Source organism: Apostichopus japonicus, chromosome 6 (assembly GCF_037975245.1).
Source record: "Apostichopus japonicus isolate 1M-3 chromosome 6, ASM3797524v1, whole genome shotgun sequence".
Lineage (NCBI taxonomy): Eukaryota > Metazoa > Echinodermata > Holothuroidea > Aspidochirotida > Stichopodidae > Apostichopus > Apostichopus japonicus.
Genome location: NC_092566.1, coordinates 9,785,404 through 9,806,933, shown reverse-complemented (window position 1 = coordinate 9,806,933; position 21,530 = coordinate 9,785,404). Strand labels below are relative to the sequence as shown.

Here is a 21,530-nt window from a genome sequence, read left to right as displayed (position 1 = left end):
AGAGAATGAAATTTTAAAAGGAAAAAGGTTCAAATGCATGACATATCACTCACCATGATTTTAATTTCCCGCTTACAGACATTGAGATCCTGTTCATTATTTACGAACATTCTCTTGAGGGCAAACTGTTGACCATTGCGTGCTTTCACCAGAAAGACCAAGGCAAACCCACCTGAAGGAAAAATGAAATGGATATTAGATATCTATAAATATATATATATGCAGGTATAGTAAAATGAAGCTGACATCATCAGTAGAATGATTTTTTTTTTTTAGTATTATTTTTTTAAAGTTTTATTCATCTTTAATGAGGGTAGTCCTGCTCAGTGCAGAAGCACTGCTTTCCAGAGGAGAACTCAATATCTATTAATGATTTTGTTTCGTAACCAAGTTCCATTTTAATATTATATTACACGCACTATGTCCAAAGACGATGTTCTCTGTCTTGTAGTAGTGGTCTGTTTCAAAAGTTGGCAGAATGAACAGAAATCTCCAGGGTAGTAACATGACCTAGGTATAGTTAAGGCTGGGTCACATCTGCGCGATTCAACACGCGATTCAACTCGCAACTAAAATCACGCGAATCAGAAAAGTTGCTTCTGAGAAGTTGCGCTGATTAGGACATTGCTCTATTGCAAATCAACCCAAATCGACGGCGCAACTTTTATTGCGCAACAAGTTGATACCCGTGTCTATTACTACGCGATTCAACCTTCAATTGTATTGCGAGTTGAATCGCGTGTTGAATCGCGCAGATGTGACCCGGGCTTTAGTTGAACTTGCAACAACTTAGCAATACAGTATGTACAGTATGTAATAGTATGAGTACAACATTATGAATGAGTACAAGTAGAATTCCCCTAAGTACAGTAGGTATGAGTACAACTACATGAGTACATGGCTCTGGTCTATCTAATGGTGAGTACAAGTTTGTAACCTTGCAATTATGCCTACAATAGATTTTCAAAAATGCCCAAGAACTAGGTATGCCGATACAAATTCTCTGAGCTCGAGTACCAGTATCTATAGCCAACTATGCTGGAATGGGTATACAGTAGCAGAGAAAACAGACTCACAACAAGTCACTAACTTCAACAATTTCAGTGCGAAAGTGGAAATTTTCATGGTAAAGCAGGACTTATCATATTCACTACCAATGAGAAAACAAAATGGAGTACAGTGGCAAGATCGAAAAATGCGAAACTGCAGGGCAAGCTGTCAACTTATATTGGAGGCGAAGATTCTCACTGAAAAAAGATTCTTCAAACATAAAATCATCAAGGTCCTGGTTCTCTTCCAGCTAAGCTACTGTATTACTTATATAGTAATATTGTAAATGGACTTGCTTTCAATATGACTAGAATCCAACATTTCCTTCATGCGTGTCACACACTATGCGCTACCAATTAATTAACGCAAAAAGATCCATACATGTTACTATTTGGAGATCAGATGCAGGGTAAAATAATCACTCTAAAATTGTCAAAGGTGTACATAAGAGTGTGAACATCTGTATGTTAAGTCATATATGTGTGTGTCTCCTGTGTAAATACTATATGTACAGTAGTCTCTAACTGTGTAAAATACTCTTTCAAAATAAAATAAAACTGTTAGCAAACTGCTTATCCACTAGAGAGCCTGTGTAATAGAATGTGTAAAAGTAAGTTGGCCTGATGTTTCGATCCTAGCAGGATCTTCTTCAGAGGCTAAATTATGACAAGTACAGTAACAGAAGGGACAAAAACACGCACAGAAAACAGACAGGTTAATGAGCACGGTGAACACAATGAACACAATGAGATAGATGAAAGGGGATTAAAATACTCTTTGTGAGAGAAGTCCTGTGTATAATCTACTGTACAAAGTAAGTACAAAGTATGTACTTTAATAAGTTTTGTGTGTCTCATATATACAGTAAATTAAACTAAATGTAACATTTCCACCTAACTCTCAAAAAAAGTCACACTGTATCCTTGAAGTGTCCAGTATACTGTACCCTCACATATCTTCAACACTGAAAATATGAAAGATCAATACACAATACTACATATTATATGACTGTCCAGCGTGTTGCCTGCATCCAGTTACGATTTTTAAAAGCCATCCCAGCATTTTTGTTGACATATCTTGTTTACAAGGTTTTCATATTTTTTACTTCTGCTGACCTTTAACTTCTACCACAACAGTAGGCCTTATTGAACATAATTATGGGGCATCCATGCACATATATATACTAAGTTTACACAGTCCATCCCAGCTTCCATCCTTGAAAGCAACAAATCACACCCACCATACTGTACCATCATGATTGCAAAAGGTTAAGATTTTGATGGAAGACAAAAACACATCATCTTTTAGTAGCCCCTAGCAGTGTACCAAGAATAGCTTTTAATAGTGTATATCCATGTATGTGACTATTAATAGTACGGACTGTAATATAAAAGTCCTCATAGAGTTAAACAAAGGATCTGAACAAGAGATAACACTAATTACTGCATGGGTGACAACAGAGAGCATGGTTTTATTTAACACCACCATTCAATGGATATGTACTGTATTTGCATTTAAAATTAGGATTTCAAAGGATTTCACGATCATGCAATGAGCACTGACTGTTTCCCACACATTTTAAGCCAACTAACTTCCATTCTGCCTACTGTACTGTAAGTGGGAGTATGGGAAGGATAGTGGAAAGAGGTGGCAGAGGTGTTTATCTTTCCCCCATCCCCGCCCCCCTCCCAGTAATATTAGTAGTGATGTTGAAATTACTTCGGCTTTATAAAGTAACTTGGCAAACTTAACTGGCAAAGTCCATCTCCATTCAACAAGATCTTCCTAGACTTGGGTAAGAATTAATATATTCCTGCACATTAACATGATAAAAAGAAAGATGGCCATAGGTCAAAGGTCTTTGCAGACAGGAAAGGGGGAGGGGCTGGGACATCCTGAAAGCTCAGACCCTCTATTTATTGATCTAGGAAGGCTAACTGACGATCAAGCTTGGCTTAATTTTTAAGGCGTCAGATTTTCTCAAAGCAAACAAAATCAACCGAAAAACAGGGTGTTAATGTATACAAATATATAAACACACATGAGAATAATATATATATTCCAAGAATAAGAGCTGTTAAGAAGAATATGGTACACCCCTTAAAGAAGGAAAAGGCTGTGGGTGGATGGATACAAGGCAGAGTTGGAATTAGGTGAGGTCAGGGGGGCAGTTATAAAAGTTGTAGATTCTAGGGAGAAAATGAGAAATTATAATGTTTCACATCATACAAGGTTGATGGTCATAGAATAACAAACTAGAGAGAGTCTTCATTGTAGCATGAGTTACATCACAATTTCTTTACCAAATCAATATTTTTTCCAGTAATTATGACAATTACTTTTGTCTGGATACTGTAAGGTCTGCACTTTTGGATAGAAAATGCCTTTTTCTTTTGCATTGGAAATTTCCATCTCACAAAGATGCTTAAAGGACTCCAAATCCAACATATTACATGAGATTAATGCAGGGGGGAAACATTATCCGTAATCACATCAAAATATTGATATGCAAAATGGGCAAATTATAATTTTATAGTATTTAATATGGGACAAAGTTGACAGCCTTCAAAACTGCTACGCGGAAGTTGGATACTAAATTATTCTCAGTAAGAAAAAAGAACATTAAAGAATTTCTGACATTGCCTGCTCGATTTGCTCAAATGGCAATTCTCTATGAGTTTTGGAACAATTACTGTATATATGCAGTACACCAAACTAACTGGCTAAGAAAAATTTACAAATGATAACACTTAACTACCTGCCTCCCTCCCTATGACCCACTTTGTCCTCTTGTCAAATCTACTGTACCACTTTCAGCAGCCCACAAGTGTTTTCACCACTATTTGATAAGATTTTTCACCTTGCCTTAATAAAATAAGGCATTCAAAATATTGTTATTGTGATTAATTGTTTTTTTCAGTTGAGCTAGATAAGTGCATTCATTCAAAGTTACTATACCATAATGCATTTCTTGTTTTTGTTTCACTTTCTTGTTCCAGGGTTTTGTTTTTTTAGACCTTTGCATCAAACACTGGTTTAGACAGAATGTAGAATGCCTTTCAAGGATACATTAAACAGTTAGTAGTTACCCTGGAAGCTACTGATAACATTTATATAGTCAACTGTCTAAACATTAAATACACCAAAACCTCTGAGAAAGTCAGGACAGACTTAAAGGCCGACTTTGGTATTTTATGGGTTCACATTATACAGACAGTGATATTACAGTATTCTGTACACTACAGTAATGTAGGCTACCTTACTTTGTGCATTGAAGTATTAACAGGACACTGACTATGTCTTGCAATGTGATCTGAACTTTATCCCCCTCTGCCTCCATGGTTTTTACCTGTCAATGCATACGTAGGACTGCAGGAAATGTTATCGATCTCAGAAATAAATACACTCTGTCTTTACTTTTACAATGTACAGTTAATTTAACCGGGAACAATATTAAAATTGTGATAAGACAATTTAAGAAGAAGGAAGTACTGTACAAAGGACATTACAATTTGGAAGTTCAAGGTGCTTGCAAGGATTTTATAATCCCTTATCTATTTGTTAATACAGGTATGGGCAATATGAACTACTGTGTGACATACTGTACATGTGTGCCATTTCCTCATGTTCACTAACGATCGATTACCCACATCTAGGCAGTTTCCCCAAACATTGCCGCGGTGGGTATTTACAAATGACGATACTTACCTGCCTCCCTTCTACATATATGGGTCAGATCCAAAACCTGTCAACCTCAGGGCTAAAATTTAGATGATCATAGTTATCAATTTTGATAGTTTTGTCCAAAAGAAGAACAATTTAAGCTTGCTTGGCAAAAAAATTAAATTTGTATGTTTCTTTGTTAACGAGTACTGCTTAATTATATCAACAATGCACTTAAACCAGCGTTATGGACGGAAACAGCAATTTGTGCCACTGAACTGCAAGGAATGATGGAATTCACAGGAATCTGCACCTGAATAATTGTTTATGGTACTGATCTCTCCAAAATAGTTTTTGAAAAAATAAAGTAGGGCATCCCTAATTAAGATGCTAATCGAGAAGAAAATCATTAATTCCGTCCATAACGCTACCTGATGTCATTAATCTCCTGGCAATTTAAAAGTTCACTTCAGTGATAAAATTTGCATGTAATCTTCTGAAGGTTATCAATGCCATTAAGGATGAAGTGAAAAATTACCAGATTCCTGCATATTGATAAGCTGGGGTTCAATGAAACATCTATGTTATGGATGGAATTAGGAAAACGTTATGGACGGAATGTGAATGTTATCGGATGGAAATTACTTTCTTTGGAAAAACTATGCAGAATGTTTTTTATTAAGTTAAATCAAAGCAATCAAATGTGAATGAATGTTATTTAGGATGGAAAACCTTTTTTTACATGTACATTACAGTATTTTTCTAGGCTTTCAGGTGATGTTTTCCCTAATTTAAAAAAAAAAAGAAAAGAAGATATTTCTGTAAAAATCCCAAACTTTGCGGATTTTTCATTTCAAAATAAGGCAAAACGCCCTCCTGAAATTTTTTGTACAAACAGGGTGGTACTATATCTCTTCCAGAAAAAATTATCAGATTTTTTCAACATTACGCATTTTGAGTTATTGGTCATCAAAGATGACCTCTTTTGTACATCGGAGCAGCTTAACAACTACTTAAATTATTATTGAGAACAGCTAGAACCCTGAAATTTGTTTAGGGTAAGAACTTTATACTTATAGTTGAAGTATAAAACCCTGACAGCTCTAACATGGTTACTTTGGTAAAAAATTGGCATCAAAACTCCTACCTCATGCTGAATCGCAGCATGAAATAGCAACTTTAGAGTTGCACAACTTGCAAACATATCATAGGAAAGCATTGTAATCATTATTTTGTAATGTTTGTACCAGACATAATAACCTCTGAAAGAATCAAGTACCCTGAAGCAATGGTTTAGGAGCAATTCATCACTAAAAATAGCACATTTTTTAGTGAAAAGTACAAAAATCGTATATTCTGACACTTTTAAGTGGACCTAAATCCACAAGACAATATTTTTGTAGCCTAATTTTTTATTTTCCTATTCTATGGGATAGACTCTATAGGCATCTGTAATAGAAAGGTAGTAGAATGGTTAATTGCTGAGAAATGAGACCTCAAAAGTCAAGAAAATGCCATGGTGGCGACAAATTGCGGAATTTCAAAGTGTGATAAATCGGCTGGAAAGCAATGCAACTGAAATTTTCAGAATATGCTTATTTCATGATAGTCCAATCATACAAAAAATTTGGGAATTTTTGGAGAGGGTGCAGCAACAGCCATTCTTGATTTGACACGGAATGACCCTTATAAATCCAAGTTGTCATCCTTATGCAACGTGGTTTTTGTGTATGAAGGAGACTGGTGGTTGGAAAAGGTGGACCAAATATCAGTTGACAGTAATGATGTCTATGTCTCCTTCCTACACCCTAAGGGCCCTACCAATACTTTCTTCTGGCCATCACCTGAGACAAATATCCCACTAGGAATGATCATGGGGAAACTAGAACAGCCTGTCCTCCTAATTTCAAGTAGCAAAGTGGGAATTGCAACAAGGGTGGTTGAATATATTAGGGACAAGTTTCAAAGAGATTGTGAGCCGTGATGGTGACGAAAAATTTTGACAAATATGAATCGATGTATTTTGTTGAGATTGAAAAGTCTATTTCAAATTTTCATGACTGTTCAACCATACAGGCCTCCCATGTCCACAGTTTTATTTGCATGTGTTGTTTTCTTTCATACAAGCTTTGCAGACTGGTGAAACTTTGATTGCATTGGTATTGTTTGAAGGAGGTGAAGCCACAAAAGTGAAAAAAACAAATGGGAAAAGTACTGACAGCCTCTGCTTATAGTGCTGAAAGCCACCTGATGAGTACCTTCAGCAAGAGTGAAACTTTTCATGTGCTGTAGCAATTCATTTCAGGCTAATTCAATACTTTCCGTCCATAACATTCCGTCCATAACAATTCCCATTTCAGGACTAGCTCTTTCCCTTCTTATAATAAATTCAATTTTATTTGATATTATTACACATATTGGCCATAAGTATTAACTTATAACACACACTTCACAATTCAAGAGTTGATCCTAAATCAGGACAAAACCTTCCGTCCATAACGTTGTACATTCCGTCCATAACACAGAATTTTGGTTTGGGGTAGTGGGTTAATAGAGGTACATTGAAGATTATGAGTGGGAGTATGATAAAGCTAAGGTACCAGGCCTGTGATGAAAAGTACCTGATACTTTGAAATCCTGAACACTTCACAGAGTTTTGACCCACTATGAAGGTTGGTGGATATCGATCATTTTTCTGATTCCGTCCATAACGAACACCTAATTTGCATATTCAGACTAATATTGCACTATCCAATTAATTTTTTTCCGTTATATGGTAGAGGTATCCCAACTTAGATCAATCATGCATACCTTACCAAATACTAACTCTCACACTATTTTTGATGGGACTTTATCTCTGTGAATTCCGTCCATAACATTGGCAGAGGTTTTGGATCTGACCCATATACACACTGAAATCTACCTAGCCTACTTTGGTCAGTATCCCCAAAAAAAAGACCAAGAACCTAGATTCTAATTCCGTATGAAAATCGCTGTACATACTGTAAGAAATCTGAACAATAAAACGCACAATGTTGGCACTTTGGATGGTAGAATGAGAAGGGCATTGACGGGATGAGCCCTTCATAGAGGGCGCACAGTGTTAAAAGGTTACCAGTTCATTCTAGGCACGGTAGAAGGAGGTGCTCAGGTTGGGGAGACAGGTAAGCGAGGAATGAAGTAAATACTCTGAAATCCACCTAGGCTACTTTGGTAACATTTCAGCACTGCACCCCCATTGACCTTCGTACTTTAGGGTCAACATCCACTTCCTCTCCCTTCCACATCTACCGATGATTCGAAAGGGTAATTACACTTTAAATTACCTACATCAAACCAGATGGCGACACCATGCTTCATTACAACAATGTTTTATCACAAAACTTATCTGATTTGGTTATTTACAAATGACAATCCTGACCTCTCCCCAATCAATTTACATACCCTGATCTACTGTACCTTATGTAATGTTATGTTCTGTTTAATTGCATTGGTGTACAGAAGTAACAATTAATTAAATCAAACAACACAAGCACAGCTGCTTTCAAGAGCTAGTATGCATAGGTAGAGATTTAAAACTGCACACGGACAGTTTACAGTACTTAGGTAAGTTTAAAATATTCTCTTTGTTACAGTATGAAACTGAATTTTTATTCAAAAGCTCAACCGGATGACAAACTTGCAAACAACAGAGACACCATGAATTTCCACGGAAAGAAGATGCAAAAGGGGGAAAAAAATGAAGAAAACCCTGAAAAGGACACTTCCATTTTCTCAGAAACAGTACGTCATCAATTCTTCACAAATTTGCAAGAAAGTTTACACAGAAAGTATGAACATTCTATGTAGGTTTACAAAAAAAAATCTTTTTTGGGAAAACCCCTGCAATTAGTCTTCCAAACTTTCATCCAACGGTTCCTGCTTTTCCGAAAGGTTACCAGCAAAAGGTTATCAGAAGCAACATCAGTTGATGGCAGATAATTTGTTACAAGTTTTTAGGAAGTAAATCCTAGGTTGTTGTAAACTTGAACCCAACTTGAGTGCAATATGTACCAAGTGACCTCATATCATGATCCACACTGCTCAAGGGGATTTACTGCACACTCTTTACCAACAGTACTAGCTGTAGGAGAAGCTGTAACTGTTTACAAAGTCCAAGCAATACTAGGGAAAAGGGAAAGTTCTGTTGGGATCCCCCTAAATTTTGGTAACTTGCAGTAACCAATTTTATGCATATGGTACTGAAATTTCTGTTTGATTCTGCCTTTAAAATTGCTGTATTGGGAATTGCTGGGGTCCCCCCTCCCAAACCCCTTTCTTTAACACTGTGTCTTTTTCCAAAAATTAAGAAATCAACATTTATGGATGACTTTATAGAACTGTACGCAAAATATGAAGTTAGGCGTAAATGTTGGTTTTACCATTCCCAACATTTGGTCACATTCAGTCTGAATGTTGGGGGGTGGGGGTGGGGGTGGGCCCAGCAACTCCCAATACAGCAATTAAGGCAGAATCAAACAGAAATTATCTCACAGACCCAAAGTGCCCATTGTGTGAAACCGAAGTGCCAATTTTGGGAAACTGCGCAGCTCAAAAGATTGTGGCATATGTAGCCTGGCTGCAATACAGACCCTATAGTAGGATGTACTATAGGGTCTCTAGGCTGCAAGAGGTTGTTGCAGCCCCCTCAGCATCCTACTTTTGGCACAGTGCCTAAATACACACAGGTTACGATAGTCATGTTCATCTCATACCTGTTGGTTGCACACATAATTTAAGCCAGTTGTTTTATTGATGCATGCCACAGACTGACTTAAATAATTGACTTCCATTCTGCATATAAAATGCACAGGTACCTTACAGTATTATACATGGGTCAATAAACTTTTTCATGGACACAGTGCAGACAATTCTGTGTACAATATAATAAAACCATCATAATTATAAGAATGATGTAGGCATAGTACACAGCTGTGCACTGAAGTAAAGTAATATACTGCATGACACTCAATGACAAATATTTTGAGAAATGAATCCTTAATTGATACTCACTCACTTATTATCATTCCTTTGATGGAAACAATGTATGAATGGAGGGTATTTCTACTACATACAAGTTTGGTCAATTATGAGCTCTTTTCCAGTAGTAACTGGTAGATTACGGTCAAATATACAGTAGTTGACCAAATGCAACAAGGCAGTTTAACTTAATGTAAATAGATACTGTACATGATATTAAAGTAGCTAGCATACATGCCCCTATAAAACGCTTTGTGTTTCCTAATTTGACCAACTAACTAGCCATCTATATAACATTCCTTCAACCAGAATTAGTATGAGAATACTAAAATCACCTTGCATCTTTCGCAAAGTTATCACAAAACGCTTTCCAGTCCATGCTCCACTGTATCATTGGAATCACCCAAAACTATAGCTTGGGGCAAAATAGGCAATTTTTGAAATTGGCATTTGTAGCACTGTAAGATATTGAGACAATCGAATCAGATTCTAGCGTTTAAATGCCAGGGGAGCTTGCAATGGCATTCAAGAATCTACTACTTTCCCAGCTTTACGAAGAAATAAAACAGGAAAAAAAAATAGTGTACAGTAGTACAGTAGTTGAGGTTACACTATACAGTGCTGTACAATTCAGTTGGTCATCCCATGGGCATGAACACAACAATCTACACATGTATGTAGTGGAGAGGGGAATTTTATTTGGGGAGGGCGGGGGAGGGGGTATATTTTCAAAATTTTGATGATGCCTTTTCTTCAGTTAGTTTTGACCCTGTGGTAACCTCAAATATGTTTATAACTTAAAAAAACATATACAATGTGATGTAGGACCAATTGAATTTAGAAACGATATGGGAAAGAGCTATTTACTCAAATTTAGCAGTTTTTTGACATCACGCCAAGGTTTTTGATTGCTTTTGAACGCAATTGCATTTTTTGACAATCCTTCACAACTTTAGTTTTCATTTCTCTCTCCTACTCTTGCTGGTATTTCCTTGTGGTTCTGACTTTTCTGGATAGAAAGAATTCCTTCATATCAAATTTTTATTACCACTTGCTATTCCTTTTGAACTTTCCAAGCTTCCATATATCTTTTCTTCAAGATTTCAGCCTATTTTTGCCTGAGCATATTATTTTGTACATGCATATATATTGGTTTGTGCTTTGAAATTTAGACTTTAAGTAGCCTTGTTCTTTCTGAGTGCATGCATACAAGATATGGGTGATGACCCAGAGTATGGTCAATGGAGGTGGGGAATGGGGGTGCTAAAATGTTACCAGTAACATATATTAGGCCACTGTAGATAAATTGGTAAGGTGCAATATTAGAGTCAAGACAGGTAAGAGAGAAGCATGTTAAATCTTGTCAATTCCAAGGACAACCAAAACACAAAACGAAAATATGTTACAAATTTGCCCAGGCTGTGAGGTATATGGTGCCTTGTTTTGCTTTGTTAATAATGGTTTCATACACCTGATACATTTAAGGTACAGCACTGTGGTCCAATAAGTGTAAACTACATGCAGACATTCAGGAGATGAGGAGGGTTTCTGTATTTACCAGTATGTAGTCCAATGACTTATATCCTGCCCAGAAATTGATAGTTCCTACCAAGAATCCAAGATACAACATATACAGTACTTTTTACTTATATCTTCATCTCCTTGACCTAGTGCCCTACACTAACTACCATCAACTTTAAAGCCAACTTTAATGAAATACAAAACCATGCTGGCAGCGTGCACTGCTTTTTAAGACAAACATTGAGTATAAAATTGTAAATGGAAAAAAAAAAAAAAAATGGAAAAAAAAAGTCTGCTAAATAATATAGTACTTTAGTAGAGAACTACAACGCTTTCAAAGGTCTAGAATTTCAATTTAAGCCACTTGCTCATTTAAATGCCCCCGCATGTTAAAACGAATTCCATCCGTCATTTTCCTTGAATTAAAATAAAGGTAACATACGTCTGTATACTGGCAGACAACTACAGCAGGAAAACATGTTGTGTTTTAAACATTATGATTAGTAAACTAAGAAAGTTTATTGTACAACAAACAATTAAAAAGGTTTAGTTTGTTTCCTAACTGTTTTCCACCAAAAAAACTCATGGAAATCGATATGAAAGAAGACAGTCTACTTCTTATTTGTTGCATTCGGGTTTATTGAAAAATGCAAAGAATCTGTCAGGTCAAAGTGGAAAAAAAAAGACCAATTTTACTAAAATTCCTGCTTTAATGATCTTACTTAAATAATATATTTCAAAATAGGGGGGAAAAAATGTATTTCATACAGTGATGCCCTCATTGCAACTGTACGTGTGTGTGTGTGCATGCACTAACACACACGTGTCATTACAGTATAGTTATATTACAATCACAGTACTAGACTCATGAATAAGCAAACAAGGCTAAAACCAGGGTACTAGCTGGCCCCTGGATGCAATTCTCGATCAATAACATAATTTTTTTTTTAAACTGTTACCCTGACTCCAATGCTTCCTTGAGTAATGTACAGTAGCAATAAAAAATATTTATACCAAAAAGAGATTTTATTGGGAGGGAAGGGGGAAAGAGGGGGAGGAGGAGCGGCATAATGTTGGTTTGAACAAGATTGTCAAGTTTTTGTGCCCCTCTCTCAGGTTGTTAAAGACCCAAAATACAAATCTATCATTTAGATAAATTTTAAATTTTTTGTAGTTCATAAAAACTTCATGTGACTTGATGTTAATCATATTAATAGCCACCATCTGTTATTTACTAAATAGAAATCGAATGCCAGAAAAGGGTTGCTCAAACTTTTCTAGTCACAAAATCGGTTGCAGAGCGAAAAAACTTGATCTTGCATACATTTGTCTGTTTACATTAAGGATCAGATACCTCCCACAGACTTCTGCATTTAAATGATTTTGAAACCATGAGCATTAACATTAAACCCTGTGCCTGGTATCAGACCTACTGTAGGCATTGGTGAAAATTCCAAACTAAAAAAAAACAGTTATAAAAGTTTGCTACAAACACTGGTACAGTAACATCCTGTACTGGTAAGATGCTACATTGAAGACGTGTATTAAGTAATGAGTCTGTGTGATATTAATATTAACATTTCGAACACATTTGCACAGTACAATGTGTTTCTGACATACTAAGGGTATCCATCCTCTAATATTTAATGAGACATGTAAAAAAAATGATTGATTAGCTAGACAGTGCAATCATGAATTTCTTCAAATAAAGATGGTGTATAATCAGTTAGGTACAGCAGGTGTGCACGAGGTATAATTTATTTGGTACTGCATCTAGCAAAATGCTACAGTATGCAAAATGGTCGGGTTGCTATAAATATGCAACAATATATATAGACGTTTAGGTACATGTTGTAGGCACACCCCAAACCTTACCTTAGTTTGGAATGACTGTTTGCTATGAACATCCTAGCCTAGTGGTATCAATCTTGCACTGTCCTCCCCCCCCCCATGACCCTCAGGGGTCAATGCCCCTTTCCGTCCAAATTTAGTACCATGCCTTTGAAGCATGTGTCAATTTTTTCAGGTTCATAGGAACCATTCAGTATTAACTGTATATCATAAGAGACATAAAATACATACTGAGGCTGCAAAACTGGTACACAAAATAACTCAATTATTGTATACCCTTGTACATGCAGTAAACAGGGAAACCTGACATGACACATTTTAAGTACAGTACTATCAGGTGCGGGGTCTTAAATGTCAACATGGGGAAGCTTTACTCCAACTCTTAAACAAATCTTACAGAAAGCCAACTGTGAAAGAAATCATGTATTACAGTTGTTTAACATGACACAACAGGGACAACTTCATATATATTCTTATATTTTGAAACTTTCAGTTTACATACTATTAAGTAACCTTCACTTTAACCTTCTCTCATCCCCCCCTCCCCCACACCCAATTCCCCCCTCTGTACCTAATCTAGCAGAATAAGTACTGCTTAATCTGCAAAAAGCTATGTATGAACTATTACACTGTGAATTTTCAGATAATTGTTCTGTACAGATCTATGCACCAAATTTTCTTTTAATTAAACTGTTCTGTTTTTGTACTATGTACATGAATATAAACTACATCTGGTGACCTCGGAATTGGCATTAAAATGCCAGACAACTATCTATATGTACTGTCCTATAAATAGTGTACTTTAATATAAACACAAGTGAATATACTGTACTGTGAAAGACCTCAGAGATGCAGCTGTGTCCAAGAGGGGGAAAAAAACCGAATACCAATGACAACATATATCCATTAAAGTTTTTAGTAGGGGCAGAGGAATGAAGAATGACGTAAAAGTCTTCTTCCTCGGCATGCATCACAAAGCCCAAGCCAATTATAGGATCCCCAGGCACCAAGCTCGATTATTTACACAGAGATAGCTTACTGTAGGTAGCTGCACTAATTAATGAAAGTTAAATCGCAGTTGAATGCAATGCTCGGCATTGCTGTCAGGATTATACATGGCTTGACCACAGATACATGTAATGTTTCATCTTCCTCAAAGATGTAAACAAGATCCTGCACTTTGTAACAATGGTTCAAGAAATATACTGCATTGGTGATAGTTCTTGAAAAGAAAATCATAAAGGCTAGAAAAACATGATGTCAACAGAGGACACTTCCATTTCAGCAGGGAATATACATATATATATATACTGTATAATATGTTTATATCTAAGTAGGATATTGTATCTCCCAAATGGAGCAAGAATTTTCTTTCATTGTTTGGGGGAGGTTTAATCTACCCCGCCCCCCAAATGTACAAAAATAAATAAATAAATACAAAAGGAGAGGAAATAAAAGAAAATAATGCACAACAAAATAATACACTAGTGCTACAGTAGTTCACCAGCTAATGCTACTGCAGTCCTTGAAAAATGACTACTCCTCAATTTGTTAACATTTAACATGAAACTGACCTACTGCACTGCACTGTTGGTGGTGGGTGGTTACATTAATTCACATCATTCTTGTCAACTTAAAGGACTCTTTTTAATTGTTAAAACAAATCTTAATGTGGTAAACACATAGACAGAGATCTGTGAAGAGAGACCATACATATTTATAAGGAATGATAAAATGGTTTGCCTTGTAAAATACTCAGGAAATATGTATTTCCTGTTGTGGGACCAAACTTGCAATCAGAATACTTCTTGATTTTTCCACAGTCATGGCATTGCATGCAACATACTGTACAGAGCCCATGCAGGTACCTGTACATGTACGTAAATACCAGTCAGTACAGAGATCTTTGAAGAACTCCGATAATCGTTATATTCAGAGTTGGCAACAAAAAATGAAATTTCGACACTACTGTACAGGCAGATCTATGCAAAACACTACAGACTCTAACTGACAAGATGTTATTTACCATCTATAGAAGAAATTCTATGAACAGGTACTAAAGGATGTTACATACTGTATAAACTACAGTGTTCATTCAACCTTTTGTTATTACAACATGTAACTTTAGAAGCCTGACGACAATATTCCCAGGAAGAAAGCCTATATTTAGAGAAGAGACACATGTTTACATACATGTATACATACATATATTATATACATATACATACATGCAGAGAACTACATTTACAAGTAAGTATATTGTATATATATATATATATATACTGCATGAATGATCTGTCTAGACCACATAATTCAGTGTACACAACTTCATTGGCCACATCATGTATATAAACTAACAACTATGCTTAAACAATTGACTTACAGTACAACTCCAAACATGCAGTATACCAAACATAACATCAACAGCACACCTGTACAATTAAATGAACCTGGCTAACAAGATGTCATGCTTGCTCAACCAGTTAGAACTCTAATCTAACTGAATTTATTTACCGTACGAGTACGGTATCATAACTTTATGAGTCTTTAACACAGAAAGACAAAGTCTCCATCAGTAATCAGTTAATGTAGTCTTCAATAGACTAGGACAGAATGCCGTGTGGTTATATACCTGACTTCAGGTCTACTGTTTTTCAACAATTTATCCGTATTTTCATTCAAATGTGGTACAGTATTGAACAACACCATTCAACTGGTCAGCTTACATATACTGCACGAAATTATGACCAAATTCTTTGGGTTTTCCAGAAACTTTCTACATATGTTTATACCTTCACTTGCACAAAATTCTTGAGAAATGCAGTAAAGTATGAATGGCAAACACTTTCGTTGAAATTTAAATCTTGACAGGATTCTATCATCCAATTGTCCTTTACTTATTACCTTTATATACTTTCAACAGTACTCTTTACTGTACTTTGAAACACTTGAACAATTCTGCATGACAGTATAAAAAAATACTACATGCAATACTGATACAGAATACTGTAGCAAACAATTTGAGGGACTGGGGTGGTGGTGGGAAGGGATTAATGTTTTAGGGTAGTTCATTCACGATCAAATGACATTGCATTACAGTACTAGTGTACAGGGCATTGTATTGAGTACATAACTCTTTCACACCACATACTGTACTTGATACAAGTGTTGGATTACTCATATATGTACACATACTGTAGTGAAAGACAGAGAGTGGATAGGTATGGCATATGCAGGCCTTGAAAATGTGGCTATTTTACATGTACTATAAAAATGCCAGTACTTAGATTTTGCCATTTGCCAGACTTAGCAAAAAGAGGCACTGTCAATTTTCTGCCAGCAGACACTAAGAAATTAAAACAAATGTACCTGTATGGGTAGTCGGTTCACAATCGTCAGTCCAAGAATGGGCATGATTTTCATCATACTGTACGTGTACCATTAGCCCTGTACTACCACTTACTAGCAGCAGATATTATTACTGTAGGCTGTTTTTAATAGACTAGAAATTGACTGATGTGTGTAGTAATTTAGGAAACGGCCAGTGAGAACTTGATGACTGGCATTTTGATTTAATAGCAAGTGGCTAAGAATTGTGAAATTCTTGGTAATGAGAGCAGTATAGAAGAACTTAGCATGCATAGACTCCAGGATGTGTGGCATGATTAATTCAATTTGGTTTCGGCTTTGAGTACAACATTTCTGTGTGCTGCCGTGTTGGATGAATCTAACCTAAATAGCAATTACCGACTTTGCAATCCATCTTTGCCAACATGTTTTGATATGTTTGGCTTTTCTTTCTCTAGTTAATAAAGAATTCAGTTTAACATAGGAAACTTGAATGCTATCTGTGGCAGCAATACAATAAGTACAGATTCAGTTTACATCAAATCCAATGAAGTTAAAGTGAAAAATTTGAATGACATGAGAGCAGCCCCCGACTAATAGGCATTATCCTAAAAAGTTGCTCCCAAGTACCCGTTTGATGATTGGGGGTCGGGCCCCCAGATATCCGTTCATTATGCCTTGAACTCGGCCTATACTGTAGGGCCACACAGAAGCCTAACCTTGCTGCGTATAGGCTATGCAGGCCTTTAGTTTGATATGGTAAGACTATAAACAACTGTCTGTTTAACCATTGCGCTGATTTATAAGGCAAGAGGTTGAATATTTATTGTATATTCACTACTTTTATCCTAAAAATTACATTTTCAACACATACAATATTTTTCTCCCAAAGATGTATCATAGTGATCTATGAAAAAGTTTCCTACTGTAACTTGCAAGTGTTTACAACAGTTCAATGCCCCACTGAACGAACTACTCGTGAAAATGTGGTTTGCATTAAATAATTCCTTAAAGTATTGTTGGGGTATATTCCCATAAAAGTGCTGAAAGTTACGGCAGCTACTGTATATGGCATTCTTGTGCAAGGCCTATCCAACCTCTTTTTTCATGCAATATGCACTAAGGCTGGCTCTCTAGTAGGAGGACCTAGGTAGGTCCCGGCTATTAATAGATTAGTTGGAAAGTCTGTACAAACTACAGTACACCAATCAACCCTTATTGTTATATGGTAATGTGTGATGTGTAGTTATGGACCAATAACATGATGCTTGATTTTTTCAAGTATGGAAAATTTCTTTTCAACATATGTGGGATCATTCTACTAAATTTGACATGGGGATGGTCAACTCATGAACTGCCCAAGACCAAGAGTACATGTACAAAGTTCAAGTTCTGTTGCACTGAAAGTGTTAAAGTACGCAATGCGTAGAGATTGCTTATGCTACACAGTGCAGTATGCCACTAGTTGATCAGATATAATACCCAATTTTCACCAAATTTTACACTAAACACATCAAGATAGTTCAGAGAATATCACCGAAAGAAGAAGTAAAGGGACAAGACATGTGATTTGCATCCTCCCTTTCATTAATTTGAATAAAAATGTACATAAATGAAAATGAATAGCCTTGTTAGGGATTTTTACAAATTTCCGGACCAGGTAATAACAGCTTGGACCGGGTAGTAATCATTTTAGGTCGATCACACAGGTTCCTTTTCCCATCACTAGTGAGATCAAAACATTCAGTGACCAAGTTGCCCAAAACATGTATGCTAGTACAAAAGATTTTCTGCTATTGTTCAAAGAAGTGGGGAGTCCAGTACTCCTGATACAAAGAGGTTAGCCCTGGACTAACCCTAATCTAGGCTTGGCCTAACCTACTACCTAGGCTTAAGCTTTATTTACGTGCGTCTCAGAATTGGATACTGCCAGCTTCATGATCTAGGCTGTATCACTATAGTTACGCTTAATTACATGATACTGATTTTGGACCCAAGGAACTGTCCCATGCATAGCCCATCCAAGCCTAAGTACAAACTGAACAAACTTAGGCCTATGGTTAGGCTAAGTTAGAAATGTTGGTTACAACTTGCTGAAGACTTTCCAAGAATAACAATTTACAGACATAGCCCTAATCTATGCCTCAGTACGCCCATTTGAGCATTACAACTAACACAAATGATCCATGCTACTTCATCTACAGTCTGAAATAATAACACCTTCCTAACTTTAGCCTAGGCTAAGCCTAGCCTAGGATAAGGCTAATTGTTCATTGCTGATTAATAACACACCTTCTGCAATTACATCTTCCACTGTGACTTGATATCTGCTGAGATTGAACACACGTCCCACCACAGAACTCGTTGCTGTTCTTTTATTCCTCTTCATGTTTCCTCCAATTTGCTACGTTTGAATTGACAACTATAAAAAAGTGTGACACATTGTGTCATGAAAAATATAAAATGTAATTTTGTAAAGATCTAGTTCTGTTTGATATTTTTCTCTCTTCTGTATAGCGTAAACTCGACGTACCACTGTAACCAGTGTGGTAATATACAATCCTATACTCAGGGTATAGTAGTACGTGTGCATATGTAGGTATACTATATCTGCGCTACAGTGTTTGTACGTAGTCCTAATGTACTTTCCACAGCTGTGCAACTCATCGACATATATAAATCTGGACCGACTATGTCAATTAAGAGACGCTCGCAAAATCGTTGTAAACATGAATGGGCATGTTACGGGATCCTACTAACACTTATCACCCTTGTAATGCGCCTTCAATGTGTGTTCTACAACTAATCTCATAGCTACCACATTTCTGGTGAAGCTACGCGAACAATGGAATCTAGCTAACTTGCACATTTGTTCGATGTTTACAGTAATTATTAATTCCAAAATTGATATTTTGGATTTTTTTATTTCAAACAATCGAACTGTGTAGCTAGTACGCACGTAACATAATTTATGGTAGCATACACCTATTAAAAGCTCCATTGAGTAATGCGGTCTCTAAGTCTAGATCAGGGTTGTCCAACCTTTTGCAGAGGAGGGCCGCATGGAATGATTATGATGAAGGAGGGGGCCGCATGAACCCTACGCTCGATTTTTGCCCGAAGCCCAAGGCAACAAGATATGAGCACTGCGCGCGGAGCGCACTTATTTATTTTCCTTCCTGATAAAACATGAATAAAGTCCAGCCGCCCCCCCCCCCCCTCTCCGCTGAGAGAGTGTCACACAAACTGACCTGTATGCAGTTTTTTGGACCCAGAAGGTTCGAATGATTGATTATATAGCTTAAAATTGTTATCAATAAATCTGCTCACTAACATTTCGCACCGTAGAGCATCTCTGGCGGGCCGGACGCAACCATGCGGCGGGCCGGACTGTGGCCCGCGGGCCGTAGGTTGGACAACCCTGGTCTAGATAGAAGTTCTCACCAGCCATAGGCGTAGGAGGCGGGGGCTGGGGGCTACGTCCCCCAAGCAAATATTTTTGTGAAAATTCGGGCAATATGAGGAGAATTTTTCGGCACCTACTGAAAGAAAAATAAGTTGCAATGTGTTTTTCAATGGTTAAACTGATATTATTATTATCATTATTATTATAACGACTTCCCGAAAAATTCTAAACGATATGGAAAGAAATAACACGGCATATGATTATATGTCATTGGCATGCTATATGCAATAACCGATGCATGCCTATATGATATGTAGATTAAGATGTTGAACGTGCGCGAAGCGCGCGAAAAATGTTGGTGTTATTTTTCGGGCAAGTCGTTACAGCCCCAAATCAAACTGGGCTCCTACGCCTATGTCACTAGCTAAACCACTACGCATCAATGGGCAGCTGACAAGTTGGCCATTCGTGACACCATCAGTTTTAAGTATCATGGCCGTGCAGATGTTTTCTTTTCTTTTAGCGCGAGTCTTCACACCCTTTAAATTGCCTCAATTGGCCCAATTTTGGCATCACAGGTACTTCCATTCATGCTTTTCTACATGTAAGCCACGAAAACCAGATCCTGATTGATAACATATCAAAACTTTAACTGAGATAAGAGAACAATTGGGCGGATTGATGATATAGACTCTAATAGGAGTATGTCGCCATATACAGTAGACACAAGAGGCAGACGACTGGATTGGCCTCCTGGCCGTTTTTGCTCGTAAACAAAGATAGGAGTGACTGCTGTACGCAATCTATATGACTCTGACAGTAGATGTTCGAAAAGTAGCCAGGGTCCATGCAGATCATCAAGCCTCTGATGAAACAGAAAGTTCATTTCAACATCATTATCATCACATTCTAAGCAGTTATCATTTTCAAATTAACCGTAAGTATCCGTTTTCAGTGGTGGTCTGTTGTCTACGAAATTCTTCTCTTCGAGCTGACGAAGGGTTAAATAGTATGTCAGTAGCGCCTGGGAGAACGGCATATGACCCTCTATGGTATGCATGTTTTCCTTTGTCAAGTGAGAGTTCCAGATCATATATATATTTCGATGTATATAACTATCTTCTAAGTACCAACCCCAAGAATTTGATTATAGTTGTTCTGCAACTTCGCCACCTATTTGATGACTACATACCATGGCTATTCTGCGATCTACAATCCGGCATAGGTAGGGAAATGGAATGAAAACGCTAGTATCGAGTCTTATCAGAATATTGGACTACCAAAAGTGAAACAGAGCACAGAAAATCCAAAAGTTGCATAGAAAAACTAAAGAAAGTTGCCGAAGCAATTAAAACAGAGGGTACTGTGGTCGATTCTGGAAAGTTCGCCCATTAGCATGCTCATATATCCAGCTGTATATGAGCAGTAAACCGGGCTAACTTGTTTTTGCGGTGCTTAAGGAGTTATTTTCATTTATCTATTTCTATTTTTTATTGCAATCGATCAATCAATGTTCAGAGCCTCTTAAAAAGGACTTTAAAACGTACGGTTATCAAAGGGGCCACCCGGGACCATAACAATGATGATCATTGAGTTTGCATGGTATCGTGGGATTTTTTTCTCTCAATATTTTGTTGAGTCTTAGTCGTGAGAGGCGCATGCAACCCGTTTA

At 36.9% G+C, this 21,530-nt stretch overlaps 1 protein-coding gene across 1 annotated transcript in view; it reads right to left on the bottom strand.

Annotated features, from left to right (window-relative positions):
• Positions 1 to 19,046, bottom strand: part of LOC139968930 (uncharacterized) — a 48,134-nt gene extending 29,088 nt beyond the window's left edge. The window contains exons 1-2 of the mRNA XM_071973554.1: positions 18,745 to 19,046; positions 54 to 172 (exon numbers count right to left, since the gene is read on the bottom strand). Coding sequence (XP_071829655.1) covers positions 54 to 172; positions 18,745 to 18,841 — 216 coding nt within the window. The 5' untranslated portion in view covers positions 18,842 to 19,046. The remainder of the gene's footprint in view (positions 1 to 53; positions 173 to 18,744) is intronic.
• Positions 19,047 to 21,530: the final 2,484 nt, after the last annotated feature.